The sequence below is a fragment of the Xyrauchen texanus genome, chromosome 34 (genome assembly GCF_025860055.1).
Source record: "Xyrauchen texanus isolate HMW12.3.18 chromosome 34, RBS_HiC_50CHRs, whole genome shotgun sequence".
NCBI lineage: Eukaryota > Metazoa > Chordata > Actinopteri > Cypriniformes > Catostomidae > Xyrauchen > Xyrauchen texanus.
Genome location: NC_068309.1, coordinates 1,101,811 through 1,124,609, shown reverse-complemented (window position 1 = coordinate 1,124,609; position 22,799 = coordinate 1,101,811). Strand labels below are relative to the sequence as shown.

At 43.3% G+C, this 22,799-nt stretch overlaps 1 protein-coding gene across 1 annotated transcript in view; it reads left to right on the top strand.

Annotated features, from left to right (window-relative positions):
* jak2a (Janus kinase 2a) overlaps nucleotides 1-21,220 on the top strand; it is a 28,938-nt gene extending 7,718 nt beyond the window's left edge. The window contains exons 2-24 of the mRNA XM_052104909.1: nucleotides 4,714-4,932; nucleotides 10,377-10,500; nucleotides 11,941-12,058; nucleotides 12,163-12,308; nucleotides 12,393-12,684; nucleotides 12,805-12,924; nucleotides 13,799-13,956; nucleotides 14,050-14,161; nucleotides 14,275-14,461; nucleotides 14,552-14,673; nucleotides 15,872-16,006; nucleotides 16,078-16,165; nucleotides 16,291-16,418; nucleotides 16,562-16,700; nucleotides 16,805-16,956; nucleotides 17,045-17,195; nucleotides 17,967-18,100; nucleotides 18,207-18,396; nucleotides 18,482-18,606; nucleotides 18,695-18,867; nucleotides 18,983-19,100; nucleotides 19,564-19,677; nucleotides 19,770-21,220. Of these exons, the coding sequence (XP_051960869.1) occupies nucleotides 4,725-4,932; nucleotides 10,377-10,500; nucleotides 11,941-12,058; nucleotides 12,163-12,308; nucleotides 12,393-12,684; nucleotides 12,805-12,924; nucleotides 13,799-13,956; nucleotides 14,050-14,161; nucleotides 14,275-14,461; nucleotides 14,552-14,673; nucleotides 15,872-16,006; nucleotides 16,078-16,165; nucleotides 16,291-16,418; nucleotides 16,562-16,700; nucleotides 16,805-16,956; nucleotides 17,045-17,195; nucleotides 17,967-18,100; nucleotides 18,207-18,396; nucleotides 18,482-18,606; nucleotides 18,695-18,867; nucleotides 18,983-19,100; nucleotides 19,564-19,677; nucleotides 19,770-19,877 (3,342 nt within the window). The 5' untranslated portion in view covers nucleotides 4,714-4,724 and the 3' untranslated portion in view covers nucleotides 19,878-21,220. The remainder of the gene's footprint in view (nucleotides 1-4,713; nucleotides 4,933-10,376; nucleotides 10,501-11,940; nucleotides 12,059-12,162; nucleotides 12,309-12,392; nucleotides 12,685-12,804; nucleotides 12,925-13,798; nucleotides 13,957-14,049; nucleotides 14,162-14,274; nucleotides 14,462-14,551; nucleotides 14,674-15,871; nucleotides 16,007-16,077; nucleotides 16,166-16,290; nucleotides 16,419-16,561; nucleotides 16,701-16,804; nucleotides 16,957-17,044; nucleotides 17,196-17,966; nucleotides 18,101-18,206; nucleotides 18,397-18,481; nucleotides 18,607-18,694; nucleotides 18,868-18,982; nucleotides 19,101-19,563; nucleotides 19,678-19,769) is intronic.
* The last annotated feature ends 1,579 nt before the right edge of the window (nucleotides 21,221-22,799 follow it).

The following is a 22,799-nucleotide window of genomic DNA, read 5'->3' as shown; positions in this document are numbered from 1 at the left end:
TTTGTCAGCAATGTTTGTGTCTTGTTGTTCTGAACAAGATGGACAGGAAAAAGAAAGTTCAGAAGATGAGTGTTAAAATTGTGTTTGTGGAGTTTGAGTAACACACTGTTACTCTCCATTACAGATATTTTTTCATTCTGCGTTAACGGCATCTTTCACAAGTCATTAAATAATCTGTTCCTCCAGAAACCCACAGACACACATACACAGAAACACACAACATTAAATCATGTTAGTGTTTAATCTAACATGCTTTTGTAGTGTGTCATGTGACCACAGACTCCTTTCACCTCTCGCTGCTGCTCACATTATTATGAACGGTTGTACTGATGTTGTGTGGTATTATGTTGTAGGATTGTGGGTGTTTTTTTTGGATGAGGATGGTGTTGTGTTGTTACTGGACTGGCCATTGTGAGTCCCTGAAGACTTTATTACACAAAGAAATGTACACTCTGATTATTCCTGTACTAAAACATGCTCATTCTTTTACCGCTATAGCGGGCAAAAGGGTCTAGAAGTAAAAATCCTATACATTTTTTCTATAGACGAATTCATTTTCATCAATAACTTATAAATCTTTAAAGATGCACCGACCATGAGCTCGGAGGTTGTTCATCGATTGTACGGTGCATCCGGAAAGTATTCACAGTGCTTCACTTTTTCCACATTTATTATGTTACAGCCTTATTCCAAAATGTATTGAATTAATTATTTCCTCAATTCTACAAACAATACCCCATAATGACAAGATATTTTTTTTAAATCTTTGCAAATTTATAAAAAAAAAAAAAACAAAAACAAACAAAAAAAAAAAAAAAAAAAAATCACATGTGCATAAGTATTCACACCCTTTGTTCAATACTTCGTTGAAGCACCTTTGGCATCAGTTACAGCCTCAAGTCTTTTTGAGTATGATGTTACAACTTGGCACACCTATTTTTGGGCAGTTTGTCTCATTCTTCTTTGCAGGACCTCTCAAGCTCCATCAGGTTGGATAGGGAGCGTCGGTGCACAGCCAGTTTCAGATCTGTCCAGAGATGTTCAATCGGGTTCAAGTCTGGGCTCTGGCTGGGCCACTCAAGGACATTCACAGAGTTGTCCCGTAGCCACTCCTTTGTTATCTTGGCTGTGTGCTTAGGGTCGTTGTCCTGTTGTAAGATGAACCTTCGCCCCAGTCTGAGGTCCAGAGCGCTCTGGAGCAGGTTTTCATCAAGGATGTCTCTGTACATTGCTGCATTCATCTTTCCCTTGATCCTGACTAGTCTCCCAGTTCCTGCCGCTGAAAAACATCCCCACAGCATGATGCTGCCACCACCATGCTTCACTGTAGGGATGGTACTGGCCAGGTGATGAGTGGTGCCTGGTTTCCTCCAGACATGACCCTTGCCATTCAGGCCAAAGAGTTCAATCTTTGTTTCATCAGACCAGAGAATTTTGTTTCTCATGGTCTGAGAGTCCTTCAGGTGCCTTTTTGGCAAACTCAAGGCGGGCTGCCATGTGCCATCCGGAGGCCACTCTACCATACAGGCCTGATTGGTGGAGTGCTGCAGAGATCATCTACACATTATTTGTGTTTATTCCACCTATTGGCTGGAGTTTGCTTTATAGATTATATCTTGTTTTGTTATTCTGTCTCACAAAAGTTGTATAGGATCACCGAACTTCAGCAATCTGACAGCAAAGTTGTCACGGGGGTTCTCATAGGTGTACATGGACTATTTGAGTTTAGAGGGATGGACGCCGGTTGGTGCTGTTGTGCGCGGGGTTAATGTGCAGGTTTTTCTTTTATGTTTATTTTGTTCTGGGGGAAGTTTTGGGTTTGATTGTCGCACTAATGTTTGAATGTGGTCTTTATAATTTAGTTTTTGACACACAATCAGTTTTTTCTATTATGTCAAATGTTAATATGAGTGGATTGTCTCTCTCCACGTGGAGTGTGAATGGGTTGGGGCACCCCATAAAAGAAGGAAGGTTATTTATTTTCTTAAATGTAAGAAATATGATAATGTGTTTCTTCAAGAAGTGCATTTTTCCCCTAAGGAAGTTCAAAAATTTGGGAAGATATGGGGTGGATATGTATACTTCAGTGCTGGATCACGTAAGAGCAGGGAGTCATTACATTGATAAGTAAACATCTACACTTCAAATGTCTCAAATAGATTAAATATCAATTATAATTGTTTTAGCAGATATTCGGGGGTAAGTCTTATTTTAGCTAATATTTACGCACCTAACGTTGATGATCAGGGCTATTTTTAGATCTTGAAGGGATGTTGCAAGCTGCTGGAACCCCTCATGATATAATACTGGGAGGAGACTTTGATCTATTTATGGCCCCCTAGGGCAACATTGATGCTTCTCAGGATGTGTAAAAATCTTGGTCTTACAGATATTTGGAGACTTTTGAACCCATCTGGTTGGGACTATATATTTTTTTAATCAGTCCATGAGATTTAATCTAGAATATATATATATTTTAATATATCTAATTTTATCTGTTGTTGATTGCTCAATTGGAAACATTTTAGTCTCAGATCACGCCCTTGTGAGTTTTAAGGTGTTGCCACATACGGAGAAAAGTAAATCATTTAGTTGGCGCTTCAGTGCATCCGTTTTGCAAAATATTGATTTCCAATTTTAAAGGCTGAAATCAATGTTTATATAGAGACCAACTGGTCCTCAGTATCCTCTGTGGGTGTGGCTTGGGAGGCACTTAAGGCGGTTCTTAGGGGCCGGATCATACAGTATACCTCATTCACCAAAATATCCAAAGCACGAGAACTCATGGAGTTGAAAGGGAATATTAAAAGTTCCAAGCCAGAGTTGAAGCTCCGACTATCGTCTGATGGGCTCCGAGAATTGACCCAATTGAAATACAGATATAACACGATTTTGTCGCGGAAGGTGGAGTTTTGGTTTTTCAGGGCAAGATAGTCAAACTTTGAGTCGGGGGACAAAGCAGGGAAGCTTTTGGCTAGATATATAAAGCAGAGAGAGTCTTTTTCTACCATTCCCTGCTGGTGGTGAAATAGTAATAATGTTAGTAATAATGCTTTTTAAAAATTCTATCTTGATCTATATAGTTCCACGTCTTCGTCTACTGATGAAGATATTAGAAACTTTGTTAAACTATTAGATCTCCATAAACTGACGACTGAGTGCAAAAGTGCTCTTGATTCTGAGATAACCTTGGAGGAGTTTGGCGAGGCAATTAAGGTCTTTTCTACAGGCAAGGCTCCGATGGTTTTGCCGCCGAGTTTTTAGATCTGAAGCTACAGAACTGGCTCCACTTTTGCGAGAAGTTTATACAGAATCATTAAAGAATTAAAAGCTTTCACCAACCATGACACAAGCCTGGATCAGTCCGATTCTTAAAAAAGCACAAAGATCCAAACCATTGTAAGAGTTACCGTCCAATTTCCCTGATCCAGCAAGACGTTAAAATATTGTCAAAAAGTTTGGCTAACCGATTTATAGGTTATGACATCTCTTATACATATTGATCATGTGGTGTTTATTCGGGGGCAGCAGCTGTCATGTTCAGACTCCGGTCGCTGCCATCTCACTTGACGCTGAAAAGGCGTTTGATATGGTAGAATGGGATTACCTTTTTAAGACTTTGGAAATGTACGGGAATACCTTTATTATTTTACTCTGGACAGGGGCACTTGGCAGGGTTGCCCTCTTTCCCCATTATTGTTCTGTCAGCCGCGATAAGTGAGGATGATACACCGGTAATAAATAACTATAACAATATGTTAAATAAAATAATAAATTTGGCTCTCACACTCACCTGTGCAGCTCCAGAATGAGAAATCACGTCGGATCACTTACACCATGGACACTTTTATAAACCAAGACACTTCTCTCTACCTGATGTTTCATCTCATTCACATGCTCCTGACATCATCATACAACTGAGTGTGGTAAAGTTAACATTTGACATTTATGCTAATGAGACTGGAGCTAGTGAAGGAACCAAACCAATCAGATAGCAGCAGCTGTAACGCTCAACGGTGTGCAAAAACTATATACCTGTGATGGCTTTTGTCTCGTAATACAATCAGCTTGTCAGGTTGGATATTTACTGTCTTGTCTCTTTCATCTGCATGACTTGTTTTATATACTGTATGTTTTACTAACATTCACACATTAACACCAGATTGGTGTAAGGATCTTTTTCAGCTGTGGTTAGCTAGGTGTTAACCATTGTGTTTGTTCAGTTCAGCGGATGGCTGAAGTTTCTGCTCACACCTTAATTTGTTGTTTTTACACGTCAGGCCACAATTTGTTTCTTTGCACTGCAGCCAAATCAAACCAACTCAAACGACACTCGATATCCAGTCGATACTAACAAACACAAGTATTTGTCTGGATTCAGTAAAGCATCAGAATCATATGATTTATTGATTCCCTGAAGTCTCATTAAAGATCCGGTACATTTAAGTGACGCACAGATATTCTTTAAATAAAACAAAATCGTTGTGTGTGCACATTTGATATCTTTCCAAAAGTAGCGCTTTCAGTCATTAAAAATGACAATTCATGAGCATGTTCCTCAAGCTGTAGCTTACATTGAAAAGTGACCAACGTGTGATGCCTTCTGCGTCCATGATTGAGTGAGGATTGCGGCATTAGTGTCGAGTGAAGGTGAAATGTGTTTTTCTTATTGATGTGTCTTTTAAAGCTGTTTGTGTGTTTGTCTCTCTTTAGGTGAAGTATACATGGCTTTGACGGCGTTTGTTACCATGGAGACATCGTCATGTGTGAATGTATCTCATGTGAACGGTGACACGGCATCAGAGAAACAGACGTGTGGTGCCGCCCTGCAGGTTCATCTGTACAACTGCAGAGATGACACAAGTGTCCTGACGTTCCCGCCGGGAGAATACATCGCAGAAGAGCTCTGCATCAGCGCAGCCAAAGAGTGTGGTGTGTGTCTTTGTGTGTGTGTGTGTGTGTCTGTATCTGTGTGTGTGTGTGTGTGTGTGTGTGTGAGGGTATCTGTGTGTGTGTGTGTCTGTGTCTGTATCTGTGTGTCTGTATCTGTGTGTGTGTGTGTCTGTATCTGTGTGTGTGTGTCTGTGTGTGTGAATCTGTGTGTGTGTGTGTGTGTGTGTGTGTGTGTGTGTGTGTGTGTGTGTGTGATGTGTGTGTGTGAGGGTATCTGTGTGTGTGTGTGTCTGTATCTCTGTGTGTGTGTGTCTGTATCTCTGTGTGTGTGTGTGTGAGGGTATCTGTGTGTGTGTGAGGGTATCTGTGTGTGTGTGAGGGTATCTCTGTGTGTGTGAATCTGTGTGTGAGCATATCTGTGCTTGTGTGTGTGTACGTACATCTCTGTGTGTGCTTGTGTATGTGTGTGAGTGTGTGTGAGTGCGCGTGTGTGTGTGTGTTTGTGTATGAGGGTAGCTGTGCTTGTGTGTGTGTGTGTCACTGTCTGTGTGCGTCACTGTGTGTGTGTGCGCGTGCGCACGTGTGTCACTGTCTGTGTGTGTTTGTTTGAGTGTATTTGTGTGTGAGTTTATCTGTGCGTGGGCGTGTGTATCTGTGTGTGTGTGTGCGTGTGAGTGTATCTGTGTGTGAGTGCGTGTGAGTGTATCTGTGTGTGTGTGTGCGTGTGAGTGTATCTGTGTGTGAGTGCGTGTGAGTGCGTGTATCTGCGCTTGTGTGCATGCGCGTGTGTGAGTGTATCTGTGTGTGTGCGCGTGTGTGTGCGTATCTGTGTGTGTGCGTGTGAGTGTATCTGTGTGTGTGTGTGCGTGTGAGTGTATCTGTGTGTGAGTGCGTGTGAGTGCGTGTATCTGCGCTTGTGTGCATGCGCGTGTGTGAGTGTATCTGTGTGTGTGCGCGTGTGTGTGCGTATCTGTGTGTGTGTGCGTATCTGTGTGAGTGCGTGTATCTGCGCTTGTGTGCGTGTGTCTGTGCATGTGCGTGTATCTGTGTGCGTGCGCGTGTGTGTGCGTATCTGTGTGTGTGCGTGCGCGTGTGTGCGCGCGCCTGTGTTTGGGGCCAGAGAAAGTTTTGGCAGGGCAAGTAAGAATATGATCCACTAGGTCGACCATGCCAGAAGAAAGAACCCTTCGCATCGAGCAGTCCTCTGATGTAAACACATGATAGAAGTGAACAGAAATAGAGGTGGAGTTTGGTTAAAGGAGGGTTTTGATTGACAGTATCAGATCATCACGGCCTTCCACAACTCTATCTTTAATTAGCTTTATTTAAAAACTAAAGCAGTCTCAATATTTCCTTATTTATATAACATTGTATATCTGTGTGGGTGAGGCAGAGAAAGTGTATTTAAACTATATCATCGTGTTTACACACACACACACATACTGGTTTATTTAGTTGAAATGAGGGGCTTTCACACTGACAGTTTAGTCCGAAATGGAGCATGAAAAATGTTATGAGCGTTGTTTTGCAATCTGGTACCGAACCCGAAGACTACATGTATGAGACGGTCTGAGCTCGGTTGCGATACAGCGACAGTGATCTCGTATTGCTTCTGCAAGTAATTCATAAATCCTTCATAAAAGAGTTGTGAGTCATGAACCAAACCAACCAGCTCCACAGAGAATCACAACATCATGAGTGTTTGAATATCGGACATAAATGCAAAGATACAAGACTGCACTTACCGTCTTTCATGAGGGAACAAACTACAATCCCATGATGCTTTGCCAATGATGTCATTGAATACAACCGATGGGAATGTATAAAACTCTTGATTTATAGGTTGTTGATTATAAGTATAGAAACGATATATTTGACGTTTATTGCAATATTCTACTTCACTATTCAGATGGGTACAAATGTAAGTAGTTTAAGGGTGAAGGGAGACTCGATTACATCATTCACAGTGCATCATGGGAGTGGGCGGAGCTCATTGACGTGGTAAAACTTGATCAATCGCACGCTTTATAACCGTTTATAGACTAATTAATGATGTGCAAGCATGAAAGTCTTAATTGTGCAAATTTTATTATAAAAAAATTCATTACAAATAATTATTTTTATTTCATTAAAATCATAATTATATTAATACATTTGAATATTTGTTTATAGATGTTTAGTTATGAGTGTTTTATTACATTCAGGGATATCTTTGATAGATTTAAAGATGGATATTTAAAATAAATAAAATAACATTTTATTTAAATCATTTAGTAAAATGACATAAAAATATTAAATGTTGTGTAATGTACATTTTTTGTATATATTAATATTTTTAATAACAAATGTTTATTAAATACTTACATTTGTAGAAATGTTTTGTTTAAATAATTTAGAAAAATTATATAAAAATATGTAATGTTATGTATTTAATGTTTATCTAATTCATATATTAATATTGGTACAATTTCCTTTTTATAAAATTTTTTGATACATTTAAGTACGTGTTTAATTAAGGCATATCCTTGGATAAGGATGTTTACAATACATTTTAATTAATTAATATTATTATTTTTAATAATATATTTTAAGCTGTTTATTAAATACATACATTTTCATAATTATTTAATTTAAATAATTTTGTTTTAATTTATATAAAATATGTAACGTTGTGTAATGTTTATTATATTTTTAATATATTAATATTTGTATAATTGGATTTTCATTAAAAGTTTTTTTAGTCACATTCAATTTAGGCATGTGTTTGGTAGATTTGGATATAGATGTTTAAAATACATTTTAATATATTGATATTTATTGAGGCTCACAAACACAGATCTGATGCACAAGGAAAGTTTCCTCACGCTGATTCTGGAATTACTGATTTCATTTATTCGTCTGTGTGGATTTGTTTACTTATTTTCATCTACATGTTATAGTGAGTAAATGTGAACAACCCAAATGATCTCCGACCATAGACTGTAAAAAAAGATGGCCGACGCCCCTTCGCTCTTTTCCATCGGTGAGAACTGAAGCCGCCAGTGTCCCGATATGGCGCTGACATCTTGGGACTTGAGTCTGCGCAGTTGCGATTTCGGGACCAGACCTGCGCAGTAGTGAGCAGGAAGTAAAGCAGCGAAATCAAGGCCCCGCCCTCACTCTCGCTGAATCAATCGCAAGCACACGCCCCTTTTGACTTTTGACTTATGACGGTGTGAAATAATTAATTATAGAAATGTAGATATTAAATTTAAAGCTCCAATCTCCTCAGTCCTCCGAAGATCCCGAAAAAAAGCCTGTTGGAGCTTCAGTGACTACTTCACTCAGAGAACCTGTCAATCACAGCTGTCAATCATGATGTCACAGCAGCGTTTTTATAGCATCAAATAACTAAAAACAAACTTATTTTGAAAACAAACACTTGAAATGACATCAACGTGATAGAAACGACAGTAAATGACAGAAACTATCTTTGGAAAAAAGATATGTGAAGTGTAATTTAATTGTTTAGTTGGTCTCACGTCCCGTTGAATAACATGGGGAGGCGGGGTTTATGACCTATACTAGGACCAGCCACCGGGGGTGTGGCTGGTCCTAGTATATGATTAGCATGACCGCGTGGTTATCTGAGAACCGTCCACAGTCAGAGCAGCGTCTGAAGAGCGTGTGAAGATGAAGCGTTGTGATGCACGTGCCGTTAGCTGAGGTTCACGCCAAACTCCTACGAAAATACAAGCAAAGCTCTCCGTTTCACTTAATTGTTTGTGTAATGGTTTGGGTTCATTAATATATGCAGCGTTAATGATATGCGGGAGACGCCCACTTCATTTCTGTTGAGAATCTCATTTTGTTTTCCTTCATGTGAAATAAGGGTTTGTGGGTTTAATCGGAGAAAGTAAAGAATTTAGTCATGTGACACCATGTGAGGTTCGGACGTGTGAATGGCGAGCTCTGCGCTCTTTGCTAGCTTCAATGCTAGTATTGTCATAAACCGGTGAGATTCGGTACAGTCTGTTCCTTAACTGTTCTTGGAAGACAATATGCCAAAGAATTCAGGGAGCCGGTTTGGCAGGAGAAGGGAAGGAAATTTGACGCTGATGAATGCTGACGAAGGTCGTTGCTGATTTGGAGGATCTTGCTGTAATATGTTGATCGCTCTCTGCCATGGAGGCGAAGTTCACTGAAGTGGTTACAAGAGTGGGGGATGTCGAGAAACTGATCCATTATCTGGAGTCATCGGAGAGGGAATTATCTGCTAACCGGCTAGCTACCAAAGTGGATCTGGAGCACGTCTGGGAGAAGTTGGAGGATATGGAGAATCGTAGTCGGCGGAATAATGTCCATATTGTTGGAATTCCTGACGGAGGAGGGGGTCAGAATATGGTGGAATTCCTGGATGGGCTCTTTCCGAGTCTTCTCAACATAACGGGCCATAAGCTGGAAATCGAGCGAGCTCACAGGGTTCAGGCTGAGGGAGACAGGCCCCGATCCATTATGGCCAAATTTCTGAGATCATCCGATAAAGATCTTGTTACGTGAGGAGTAAAGACCAAAGGTCCTGAGACCACCTCAATGTATAGAGGACCAAAAATGAAAACGGGTCCTGTTTTTAAGTGCACTTGCATTGTGAACACCAAAAGCACTGCGGGCATTAGCAGGTGGTTCCCATTTTGGTTCACTGTAACTGAACTGGGTTTGGTTCATTTTAAACAGACTGTATGTGAAGCTGTCTGTCTGTCTGTGTGTCTGCCTGTGTGTCCGTCTGTGTGTCCGTCTGCCTGTGTGTCCGTCTGCCTGTGTGTCCGTCTGTCTGTGTGTCCGTCTGTCCGTGTGTCCGTCTGTCCGTGTGTCCGTCTGTCCGTGTGTCCGTCTGTCCGTCTGTCCGTGTGTCCGTCTGTCCGTGTGTCCGTCTGTCCGTGTGTCCGTCTGTCCGTGTGTCCGTCTGTCCGTGTGTCCGTCTGTCCGTCTGTCCGTGTGTCCGTCTGTCCGTGTGTCCGTCTGTCCGTGTGTCCGTCTGTCTGTGTGTCCGTCTGTCTGTGTGTCTGTCCGTCCGTGTATCCGTCTGTCTGTCCATCTGTCGGTCTGTCTGTCCGTGTGTCTGTCTGTCTGTCCATCTGTCCGTCTGTCCATCTGTCTCTGTCTGTTTATCTATCTGTCTGTCTGTCTGTCTGTCTGTCTGTCTGTCTGTGTGTCTGTGTGTGTGTTTGAGGAATACAGCTGATCAGACAGAAAACACAAGATCTGATTTGCTTTCTGTTTGCTGTGGCTTCAGTGTTTGTGCTGCTAAACTTCTTCTTTCCATTCTTACCACTTCCTGTTTACCCGTATGTGTTTCTGTGCAGGACACACCCTGATTTACTTCTTCTTTTAATTGACTTCTCTTTTAACACTTCACACACACAGTCCTTATGACATCATGTAATGATACATAAATCAGTTCTCTGTAATGTGTGTGTGTGTGTGTGTGTGTGTGTGTGTGTCAGGTGTGAGTCCCATGTACTGCAGTCTCTTTGGACTGATGAGAGAGAGAGACCGCGTCTGGTGTCCACCCAATCACATCTTCAAGATTCAGGCGTCTACTAATGAGGCGCTTCTGTTCAGAATCAGGTACGCTCATTTTACGCTTGTGGAGAACTCAAGACTGACTCTGGTCTCTGATGTCATGACGACAGACGTCAATCATTACGTCAGTGTATAAAGCACAAAAATATTCAAAGAAGAAAAAGAGGGTTCTGGGTATCTCAGCGAGTATTAACGCTGACTATCATCCCTGAAGTCGTGAGTTTGAATCCAGGGCGTGCTGAGTGACTCCAGTCAGGTCTCCTTAGCAACCAAATTGGCCTTGTTGCTAGGGAGGGTAGAGTCACATGGGGTAACCTCTTCGTGGTCGCTGTAATGTGGTTCTCGCTCTCGGTGGGGCGTGTGGTGAGTTATGTGTGGATGCCACGGAGAATAGCGTGAAGCCTCCACACGTGCTACATCTCCACGGTAACGCACTTATCAAGCCGTGTGGTTTGACAGTCTCCGATGTGGAGGCAACTGAGATTCGTCCTCCGCCACCCGGATTGAGGCGAGTCACTACACCACCACGAGGACTTGGAGCACATTGGGAATTGGGCGATACAGATTGGGGAGATCTAGTTTACAGATTTAGTTTAAACTTGTTTTAGCGCAGCGGTTGATTGACAGGTGAGTAGGCGGGGCTTCACTGCTGTTTAAAAGGATGAGCCCAATGTGGTCATAAGCGTTTTCAAACACCTCTGATTGTACTTGTACAAAACAGATCACCCAAAACACATCTTGATTAAACAGGGCAAACGAGCATCGCTGTCTCACTCGCTCTTTCTCTCGCTCGCTCGCTTTCTCTCTCTATCTCTCGCTCGCTCTCTCTCGCGCACTCTCTCACTCTCTCTCTCGCTCTTTCTCTCTCTCGCTCTTTCTCTCTCTCGCTCTTTCTCTCTCTTGCTCTTTCTCTCGCTCTCTCTTTGTCTCACTCGCTCTCTCACTCTCTCTCTCGGACACTCTGTCTCTCGGACACTCTGTCTCTCGCTCTTTGTCTCGCCCGCTCTTTGTCTCGCCCGCTCTTTGTCTCGCCCGCTCTTTGTCTCGCCCGCTCTTTCTCTCTCTCGCGCACACTCTCACTCTCTTTCTCGCTCGCTCGCTCGCTCTTTGTCTCGCTCTCGCTCGCTCTTTGTCTCGCTCTCGCTCGCTCTTTGTCTCGCTCTCGCTCGCTCTTTGTCTCGCTCTCGCTCGCTCTGTCTCGCTCTCTCTCTCTCGCTCACACTCTCTCTCTCGCTCGATTCCATTACAAAGTACTTTATTAGTATGGTTGTAGTTACACACAATGTTTCTAAAACATCAGTACAACAGCAGCTGACAAGAACACTTGATTATGTTCATGAAAGTAGGGTTTGGTTTCTCTAAAATAAATCTAGCGGACACTTGCGCGTCTGACCTGCCCCAGAAACACCTGCGTTACGTCTCTTTTTGCTGCACTGGGGGTTTCAGGGTTTGTCAAAGTCTCTCTCTCTCTCCGTCTGTCTGTAGGTTTTATTTTCCAGGCTGGTATGGGAGCGGGTCAAACTGTGCCCGCAGGTATGGGGTGACCAAGAGTTCAGAGGCACCTGTGCTCGATGACATCACAATGGCTTACCTGTTTGCACAGGTGAGGAAATACTGTCAATCTGGGCACATTTTGACAAAGCAGGAGTGATCGTCTTTGTTATTTTACTGTAGAAATCAATGAAAGTGTTCGTGTCTGTCTGTCAGTGGCGTTGTGATTATCTGAGCGGTGCTGTGAGTGTTCCAGTCAATCTGGAGTTTCAGGAAGAGTGTCTTGGATTGGCTGTTCTTGATATGATGCGACTGGCCAAAGAGAAAGGCAGGTCACCGGTTGACATCTGCCACCGCAAAAGGTGAGACCTCAGTCGTGACCTTTGACCTGCTGAGGTGATCATGCACCTGATCTGTTCACGACACCGTCTGTTGTTGATTTGCAGTTATAAAGATTTCCTCCCTCAAAACATGCGCGCTCACATTCAGAAGCAGCACTTTGTGACCCGGAAGAGGATCCGCTTCCGCTTCAGGAAGTTCATGGAGCAGTTCGGTGCCTGTCGTGCCACGCCATCAGACCTGAAGCTCAAATATGTGGTCAGTCTAGAGACGCTGCAGTCCGCTTTCTACACCGAACGATTCCACGTCAACGAACCGTCTGCAGGAAACGTCACCATCATCGTCAGTGGCAACCACGGCATCCAATGGACCCGAGGGAAAGAGGCGAGTGACGGAGAGGTACTGTAGCGTTTCTGAGAGTTGTTATATTAATGAGACACAGTTTCTGTTGTGCGCCTGTAGAGGAAGCGGTTGTGTGTGTTTGCTTTAGTGCATTACATCTTTACTCTCTCTCTTCAGGATCTGCAGGTTTACTGTGATTTCTGTGATGTCATTGATATCAGTATAAAGCAGGACACTAAAGACGGATCAATTGAGAACCGAATAGTCTCCATAAACAGACAAGACAGTCAAACACTGGTACAACACACACACACGCACACACACACACGCACAAACACGCACGCACACACACACTACACACACTCATGCACACACTACACACACACGCACACACTACACACACACGCACACACACACACAAACACGCACACACTACGCACAAACACGCACACACTACACACACACACTAATACACACACACACTACACTCACACACTATACACACACACGCACACACACTATATACTGCGCACACAATGTACACACACGCACACTATACACGCACACTATACACGCACACACTATACGCACGCTACACTCACACACATGCACACACACACACTATACACACATACACGCGCACACACTATACACGCACACACTATACACTGCACACGCACACTATACACACACTATAAGCACACTATACACCCACACACTATACACTCACACACGCGCACACACACATACACACACGCGCACACTATACACACGCTATACACACACACGCGCACACTATACACACACTATACACACACGCTATACACACACACGCACACACTATACACACGCGCACACACACACTATACACACACTATACGCTCGCTATACACACACACGCACACACTATACACACGCGCACACACACACTATACACACACTATACGCTCGCTATATACACACGCATACTATATATACACACGCACACTATACGCACACACGCACACACTATACACGCACACGCACGCACACACTATACACACGCGCGCACGTACACACACACATACGTACGCACACACTATACACGCACACACTATGCACACACACGCACTACGCACACATACACACTCACAGATAGAATAAATCATCATGATTGTTTTCTGTCTGTCAGGAGTTAGAGTTTCACTCTCTGTCAGAAGCGTTGTCATTCGTCTCTTTGATTGACGGCTACTACAGACTCACGACAGATGCACATCATTATCTGTGTAAGGAGGTGGCGCCACCTAGACTGCTGGAGGCCATTCACATCAACTGCTACGGTCCAGTGTCGTGAGTTCCCACTTACACACACTCTCACACACACACACACACACACACACACACACAAAAGTCTTTGTGAATAAATAAATGCCCTCTTGTCAGGACGGAGTTTGCCATCAGCCGTTTGCGGCATTGTGAAAATCAGCGAGGCGTTTATATCTTGCGCTGCAGCCCTAAAGATTACGACAAATACTTCCTGTCATTCGCCATTGTGGTGAGTGTTTGTTTCTGTCATTATAATTATTTTACTGGAGTGTCGTAGGAGAGAAGATGATGATTAGTGTTTGACTAATACAGTGTGATTCATCTGGGATGTGTGTGTTGTAGTGTGAAGGTCAGCTGCAGTTCAAACACTGTCTGATCATTCGCTCTCAGTCCGGTGAGTTTGTGCTCAATGGAGCTAAATGCAGTTTTGGGAGTTTGAGTGAATTACTGCAGCGTTACCAGAAGGAGGCGCTCCGCTCCGACACACACGTGTTCCAGTTCAGCTGCTGCTGTCCACCGCGGAGTAAAGGTCAGAGAAATATAAATATATTACTGCTATATGATTATTGATCATATGTGAGAACTGAACTGATGCGTGTGTGTGTGTGTGTGTGTTTAGATAAATCAAATCTTCTAGTATGCAGGAATAATCAAACATCAGACGCGAGTCTCTCACCGTCTGTATTTAAACACATCAACCAAATGATCTTCCACAAGATCCGTAAAGAAGATCTACTGACTGTAAGTATGAACACACACACATACTCCCACACACACACACACACACACATGCTCCCACACACACATACTCCCACACACACACACATACTCACACACACACACACACACACACACACATGCTCCCACACACACACACACATACTCCCACACACACACACACACACACAGGGCGGCTCTTTGACCTTATGAATGTTGTTTTTTCCTCCTGACCTCTGACCTGCTCCACAACTCTGTGTTTAATGTGTTTTAAAGTTGTGTGTCTGTGGTGTTTGTGTGTGTACTGGAAGTGTGTGTGTTTGTGAGTGCATATGTGCGCAAGTGTGTGTGTTTGCATGCATGCTTGCCTGGTCGTGTGTGCATGTGCTTGTGTGTGTTTGCGCGTGCGTGCATGAATGTGTGTTTGTGGGTGCATGCGTGTTTCCGTGTGCGTGCGCGAGTGCGTGTGTGCATTTGCATGTGCGTGAGTTTGCGTGTGCGCGTTTGTTTGCGTTTGCATGTGCGTGTGTTTGCGTGTGGATATGTGCACATGTTTTGTGTGTTTGTGTCCGCATGTGCTTGCGTGTGTGTTTGTGTGTGCATATGAGCGCAAGTGTGTGTGTTTGCATGCATACTTGCCTGCGCGTGTGCATGTGCTTGTGTGTGTTTGCGCGTGCATATGTGCGCTTGTGTTTGCGTGTTTGTTTTTGCATGTGCGTGTGTGTGTTTTTGCGTGTGTGTGTTTGCGTGTGAATTTGTGTGTGTGTGCGTTTGCGTGTGAATTTGCTTGTGTTTGTGTGTGCGTGCGTGCGTTTGCATGTGCTTGTGTTTGCGTGTGCATATGTGCGCATGTTTTGTGTGTTTGTGTGTGCTTGCATGTGAGTTTGTATTTGTGTGTGTGTTTGCGTGTGTGTTTGCGTGTGCATATGTGCGCATGTTTTGTGTGTTTGTGTGTGCTTGCATGTGAGTTTGTATTTGTGTGTGTGTTTGCGTGTGCATATGTGCGCATGTTTTGTGTGTTTGTGTGTGCTTGCATGTGAGTTTGTATTTGTGTGTGTGTTTGCATGTGTGTTTGCGTGTGCATATGTGCGCATGTTTTGTGTGTTTGTGTCCACGTGTGTGTTTGCGTGCGTGTTTGTGTGTGTGTGATCGTACATGGCAATAAAATAACTGGTTGTTCTGATTGTAATATGGGCTGATGAGTTTGTCTTGTTGGTGTCAGATGGAGAGTTTGGGTCAGGGAACGTTCACTCAAGTGTTCCGTGGCATTCGGAGAGAAGTGGGAGATTACAGAGAAATCCACGAGATGGATGTTGTGCTGAAAATTCTGGATAAAAGCCAGCGCAACTACACAGAGGTATTGTGGGAAATCACAAACACCTTGTTTCAGTTAGAACAGTATTTGATTGCCCTCTTTCTCTCTTTCAGTCGTTCTTCGAATCTGCGAGCATGATGAGTCAATTATCACATAAACACCTGCTGCTCAATTACGGCATCTGTGTGTTTGCTGATGAACGTGAGTGTCACACACACACACACACACACACACACACACACACACACACACACACACACACACAGAGTTGTCTCGTTATTTTAAAATGGTTTCGATTGAGTTTTAAGCATCCGTGTCTCTTGCAGACATCATGGTGCAGGAGTATGTGCGCTTCGGTTCTTTGGACACGTACCTGAGACGAAACCGCAACTCCATCAACATCACGTGGAAGTTGGAGGTGGCCAAACAGCTGGCGTGGGTGCTCCATCACCTGGTGAGAGTCACTCAATCACAAATACATCTTTAACTGAAATAGAAATGAATTGGCATGATTGTTGTCTGCTTGTGTGTTGACTGGAGAGAGATCTGCAGCAGTTCCACATGATTTTAGTGAAGATATTCTCTGTGATTGTGCAGGAGGAAAAGAACATGATACACGGAAACGTTTGTGCCAGGAACGTTCTGGTGACCCGAGAAGAAGATCGGAAGACCGGAACACCCCCGTTCATAAAACTCAGTGACCCGGGCATCAGTATCACCGTCCAACCCAGAGAATGTGAGACCAAACCCACTCTCATAGTCTGTGAATTCATCCGTCACTGTTTCCCCCTCAGTCTACAGATCTGTGGATCATCTAATGCTCTTGTGTTCTGCCTGTAGTTCTGGTTGAACGGATCCCATGGGTCCCGCCGGAGTGTGTGAGAGACAGTAAGAACTTGAGTTTGGCAACAGATAAGTGGAGTTTTGGAGCCACACTGTGGGAAATTTACTGCGGTGGAGAACATCCGCTTCTGGCATACGACTGCTCAAAGGTGAACGAGTCATTGAAACATCTGTCTGTCTGTCTGTCTGTGTGTTGTGGCCATTGTTGACACTGTTAATAATGTTTTTGTTGTGTAGAAACTGTTGTTTTATGAAGACAAACATCAGCTTCCAGCTCCTAAATGGACAGAACTGGCTAATGTGATAAACAGCTGTATGAATTATGAGCCGCTACACCGACCGTCATTCAGAGCGCTCATTAGAGACCTCAACAGTCTCTATACACCAGGTACTACACACTACACTCTACGCTACACTCTACGCTACACTCTACGCTACACTCTACGCTACACTCTACGCTACACTCTACGCTACACTCTACGCTACACTATACGCACTACAGACTACGCACTGCACCCTGCGCACTGCACCCTGCGCACTGCACCCTACAGACTGCACCCTACAGACTGCACCCTACACTAACACGCACTACAGACTGCGCACTACAGACTGCGCACTACAGACTGCGCACTACAGACTGCGCACTACAGACTGCGCACTACAGACTGCGCACTACAGACTGCGCACTACAGACTGCGCACTACAGACTGCGCACTACAGACTGCACCCTACACTAACACAAACTACAGACTACGCACTACACTAACACAAACTACAGACTACGCACTACAGACTACGCACTACACTACAGACTACGCACTGCACCCTACAGACTGCACCCTACACTAACACAAACTACAGACTACACACTACACTACAGACTACACACTACACTACAGACTACACACTACACTACAGACTACACACTACACACTACACTACACTACAGACTACACACTACACTACACACTACACTACACACTACACTACAGACTACACACTACACTACAGACTACACACTACACTACACACTACACTACACACTACACTACAGACTATACACTACTCATTACACTAACACAAACTACACACTAAACTACAGACTACACACTGCAGTGCACCACACTGACCCTCACTGAGAGTTGTGTGTGTTTGTCAGACTATGAGTTGTTGGTGGAGAGTGAGATGGTTCCGAACAGGAATCGAGTTTTGGGTTTTACTGGAGCGTTTGAGAATCAAGAACCAGGTCAATTTGAGGCTAGACATCTGATTTTCCTCCAGCTACTGGGAAAGGTATGACATCATCATCATCATCATCATCATCATCCATTAAGTGATTCACTCATTCATCTGCATCAACACTAGACCAGACCTGGAACTCGTGTGTGTTTGTCTGCAGGGTAATTTTGGTAGTGTGGAGAAATGTCGTTACGACCCGTTGCAGGATAACACCGGCGAGGTTGTTGCCGTGAAGAAGCTGCAGCACAGCAACGCCGAACACCTGCGAGACTTTAAGCGAGAAATCGAGATCCTGCGGTCGCTGCAGCACGAGAACATCGTCAAATACAAGGGCGTTTGTTACACCGCAGGTCAGAGACGGTCTGAGCGCGTGCCGCTCCTTAACCTGTCTTTCCATTCTGACTTTTATCTGTCTGTCTCTCTGTCTGTCTGCAGGTCGGAAGAACTTGCGGCTGATAATGGAGTATTTGCCGTTCGGCAGTTTGCGAGATTATCTCTCCAAAAATAAGGAGCGATTTGACCACACGAAACTCCTGCTGTACGCCTGTCAGATCTGTAAGGTGCTGAAAACAAGTTTCCACTTATCCAGAGTTCGGTTTGTTTTAAAGATCAAACATCGATTAGACGATGAATTCTTTCTGTGTTTAGGGAATGGACTATCTTGCGTCAAAGCGCTACATCCACCGAGACTTAGCCACACGGAACATTCTAGTGGAGAGTGAATTTCGGGTGAAGATCGGAGACTTCGGGTTGACGAAGGTTCTTCCTCAGGATAAAGAATATTATACCGTTCGTGAACCGGGGGAAAGCCCCATATTCTGGTGAGGAGATGTCCGCATGAGTTTGAGTTTATATTCATGTATAAACATTGACGGTATATATTTATAGTAATTATTTCGAGCTTTAAGTTAAAGATGTTTGTGTGTTGTGATGAAGGTACGCTCCAGAGTCTCTGACGGAGAGTAAATTCAGCATCTCTTCAGATGTCTGGAGTTTCGGAGTTGTTCTGTACGAACTTTTTACATACAGCGACAAAAACTGCAGCCCTCCAACTGTAAGTGTCTCTCTCTCTCGCTCTCTCTCTCTCTCTCTCTCTCTCGCTCTCTCTCTCGTTCCCTCTCCCTTGCGCTCTCTCCCTCTCTCTCCCTCTCCCTCTCTGTCTCTCTCACCCTCCCTCCCTCGCTCGGTCTCTCACACTCCCTCTCTCTCTCACCCTCCCTCGCTCGGTCTCTCACCCTCCCTCCCTCTCTCTCCCTGTCTTTCCCTCTCTCCCTCCCTGTCTGTCCCTCCCTCCTTCTCTCACTCGCTCTCTCCCCCTCTCTGTCTGTCCCTCCCTCCTTCTCTCTCTCTCTCTCTCTCTCTCCCCCTCCCTGTCTGTCCCTCCCTCCTTCTCTCTCTCTCTCTCTCTCTCTCTCCCCTCTCGCCCCCCCCTCCCTCTCTCTCTCTCTTTCTCCCTCGCTCACTCCCTCCATCAGACACATGATCAAATTGTATGTTGTGATGTGTGTTTGTTTCAGGTGTTTATGGATCAGATGGGGGAGGATAAACAGGGTCAGATGATTGTTTACCACTTGATCGATCTGCTCAAACGAAACTATCGTCTGCCACCTCCAGACGAGTGTCCTGCTGAGGTAAATGCATGAACACCCCTTGACCCCAACCCTACCTCATGAAGGTGCTGCTGCGGTTCTAACATCTCTTTCACGTGTCGTGTCTCATTCAGATTCACGCGCTGATGACAGAATGTTGGGCGACCGAGCCGAGCGAGCGACCCACGTTCAAAACCCTCGCTCAGAGAATCGAGACAATCCAGGACCGCAGCGACGTATGACGTGAGCATCAACACGCCGGCAGATCAGACGCACCACCACTCAAAAGGTCACTGTGTCACCTGACGTTTAAAACGGGACGTTTGGACGTTTAAAACGGGAACATTTAAAAACCAGGAACATTTGATGGCTTTTCTTTGTTTCTTCTTGAATATTCTGGCATGTCGTGTTCTCCACTACAGGATCTGACGCACCTTTCCTCAAGATCCTCATATAGGAGGAAGATCCTCTCTGTTCTGCTCTCAGTTCAGTTTTGTGCTGGTAAACAGCCTCTGGTGCTCATGTGGACTGTCTGTTTTTAGATTTGTACGTCTCATTTTTCATCCTCAGTGTGACGATCTAATCGGACTGTACAAACTCATTTTCTTTTTGCAGACTTATAAAGTAACTAAAAGCAGATGATAAAATGATAAACTTGTTACAACATTTCAGGTCATGAAGATCCTCTTGCGCACAGGTCAGACTCGAATCTTCTTGTTTTTTGTGGTGTTGTGGTGCGACAGCTGCACACCCCATGACTGGAGGGCCATTTTTGTTGTTGTGTCTGCGACCGATCTAGTTCTTCTTTTTGCAGACTTTAAACTTTAAACAAGGGCGATGAGCTTCTGCCTTGTAGTGTGCACTGGGGTTCAAATATACACTGTCATTATACACTTTCCAGTGGCTTTGTTGCTTAGCAACCGTTTCTTACATTTCCTACATTAACTTTAAACTTTCCTTGGATGTTAAATGAAAGACTGCATCAGTTTAATTCAACTTCCTGTTTGTTTATTTTTGTTTAATAGAGGTTTAGCTCTATTTAGTGTTGCTGATTGTTTTTCTATTAAAATAAATATTGTGTTCTCTTTGGTTGGGCTCTTGAACATGTTTTAGCATTTAACATTTTGGGGTAGACCTGACCTGCTAAAGAGAGACTGACTCCATCCCTACAGGGAAGGAGCCGCTCTCTCTAGTAATTTGGCTCATAGTCTTAATAATGATAGAATTTAAAAAAGTAAGATAAACATCATATAAAAATAGGGCTACTAAACTTTAGATCTATTTCAGCCAAAGCACTAATTGTTAATGAAATGATTACAGATCATAGATTGGATGTACTCTGTTTGACTGAAACCTGCTTAAACCGGATGAATATATTAGTTAAAATGAATCTACTCCCCCAGGTTATTGTTATAAACATGAGCCTCGTCTGAAGGGTCGAGGAGGAGGTGTTGCTACAATTTACAGTGAAGTTTTTGGTGTTACTCAGAGGATGGAAAATATGTTAAAGTCTTTTGAACAAATAATGCTTAATGTGACACCATCAGATATAAATATATAATCTGTCGTATTTTGCCATATTCTGATTTCTAGTAGTTACTATAGATAGAGCTTTAATTGTTGGTGACTTCAACATTCACATAGATACTGAAAATGATACATTGGGATTAGCATTTATCGATATTCTCAACTCTCTTGGAGTCAGATAAAATGTAACAGGACCAACTCATCGCCATAATCATACGCTCATATGTTGATAATATAGAAATTCTGCAGCAGAGCGATGACATCTCTGATCATTACCTGGTCTCGTGTTTGCTGCGATCAGCTAATGTTACTCAAGCTACACCACGCTATCGTTCAGGTAGAACTATTCTTTCGACCACTAAAGATAGCTTCACTAATAATCTTCCAGAATTGTCTGACATACTCAGTAAGCCATAAAGTCTAGAAGCACTTGATGCACTCTTGATAGTGTCACCCCCATTTGATGAAAGAAAATTAAAGAAAAAATCCCTTGGTACAATGATCACACTCATGCTCTCAAGAGAGCAGCTCGGAAAATGGAGCGCAAGTGGAAGAATACAAAATTAGAAGTATTTTGCGGTGCATGATGGATAGTGTCTGTAGCTACAGACAGGCACTCAAAGCTGCCAGTTCAGCATATTTTAGTAAACTCATAGAAAATAACCATACCAATCCTAGGTGTTTATTCAGTACTGTGGATAAATTGGTTGGGAATAAAGCCTTGATTGAACTAGGTAATGTGTCATCGCACAATACTAATGACTTCATGAATTACTGATAAAATAGAAATCATTAGAAATAAAATGAGAATTATGCAATCATCTGTCACAGCAACTCAGAAAACAGTGTCTGATAATTTTCCTCATAAGCAACTTCAATCATTCACTGTCATATTTCATATGTATGTTAGATCCAGTCATTCACTGTCATATTTCACATGTATGTTAGATCCAATCATTCACTGTCATATTTCACATGTATGTTAGATCCAATCATTCACTGTCATATTTCACATGTATGTTAGATCCAATCATTCACTGTCATATTTCACATGTATGTTAGATCCAATCATTCACTGTCATATTTCACATGTATGTTAGATCCAATACCAACTAAGCTCTTAAAAGAGGTATTTCCTGTAACCTCAGAACCTCTTCTTTTTAAGTTATAATTTTTTTTGATTGATTCCATTTACAAATTTAAACAAACAACACAAGAAAACACTAAATACACTTTTAACAATTATGTGCCCCCCACCCCAATCCAACATACATCCCAGTGGTCAAACATTGAATCAAAACAGACACACACATATAAACAAACAGTCCAAAGAAAATACTCAATGACATAACAAAAACATACATAATTAACCAACATAAAAGAAAAAGAGTTCCCTGGCAACCTTCTAAAAAGCATAAATGCCTCAAGTCTTCCCATATGCACCCAAACTGCCCAGCCGTCTATGTGACATCTCTTCAAAAGCCACCACTCTACCCAACTCGGTGCACCATTCATGAGATGACAGGGCATCAGCCGACTTCCATCCCCTTGGCATTACCTGCCTGCCGATCATTATGCTTGATATGTTTATTCATTATATTAATACCTGCCCCATCACCCAAAATACAACATCTGGG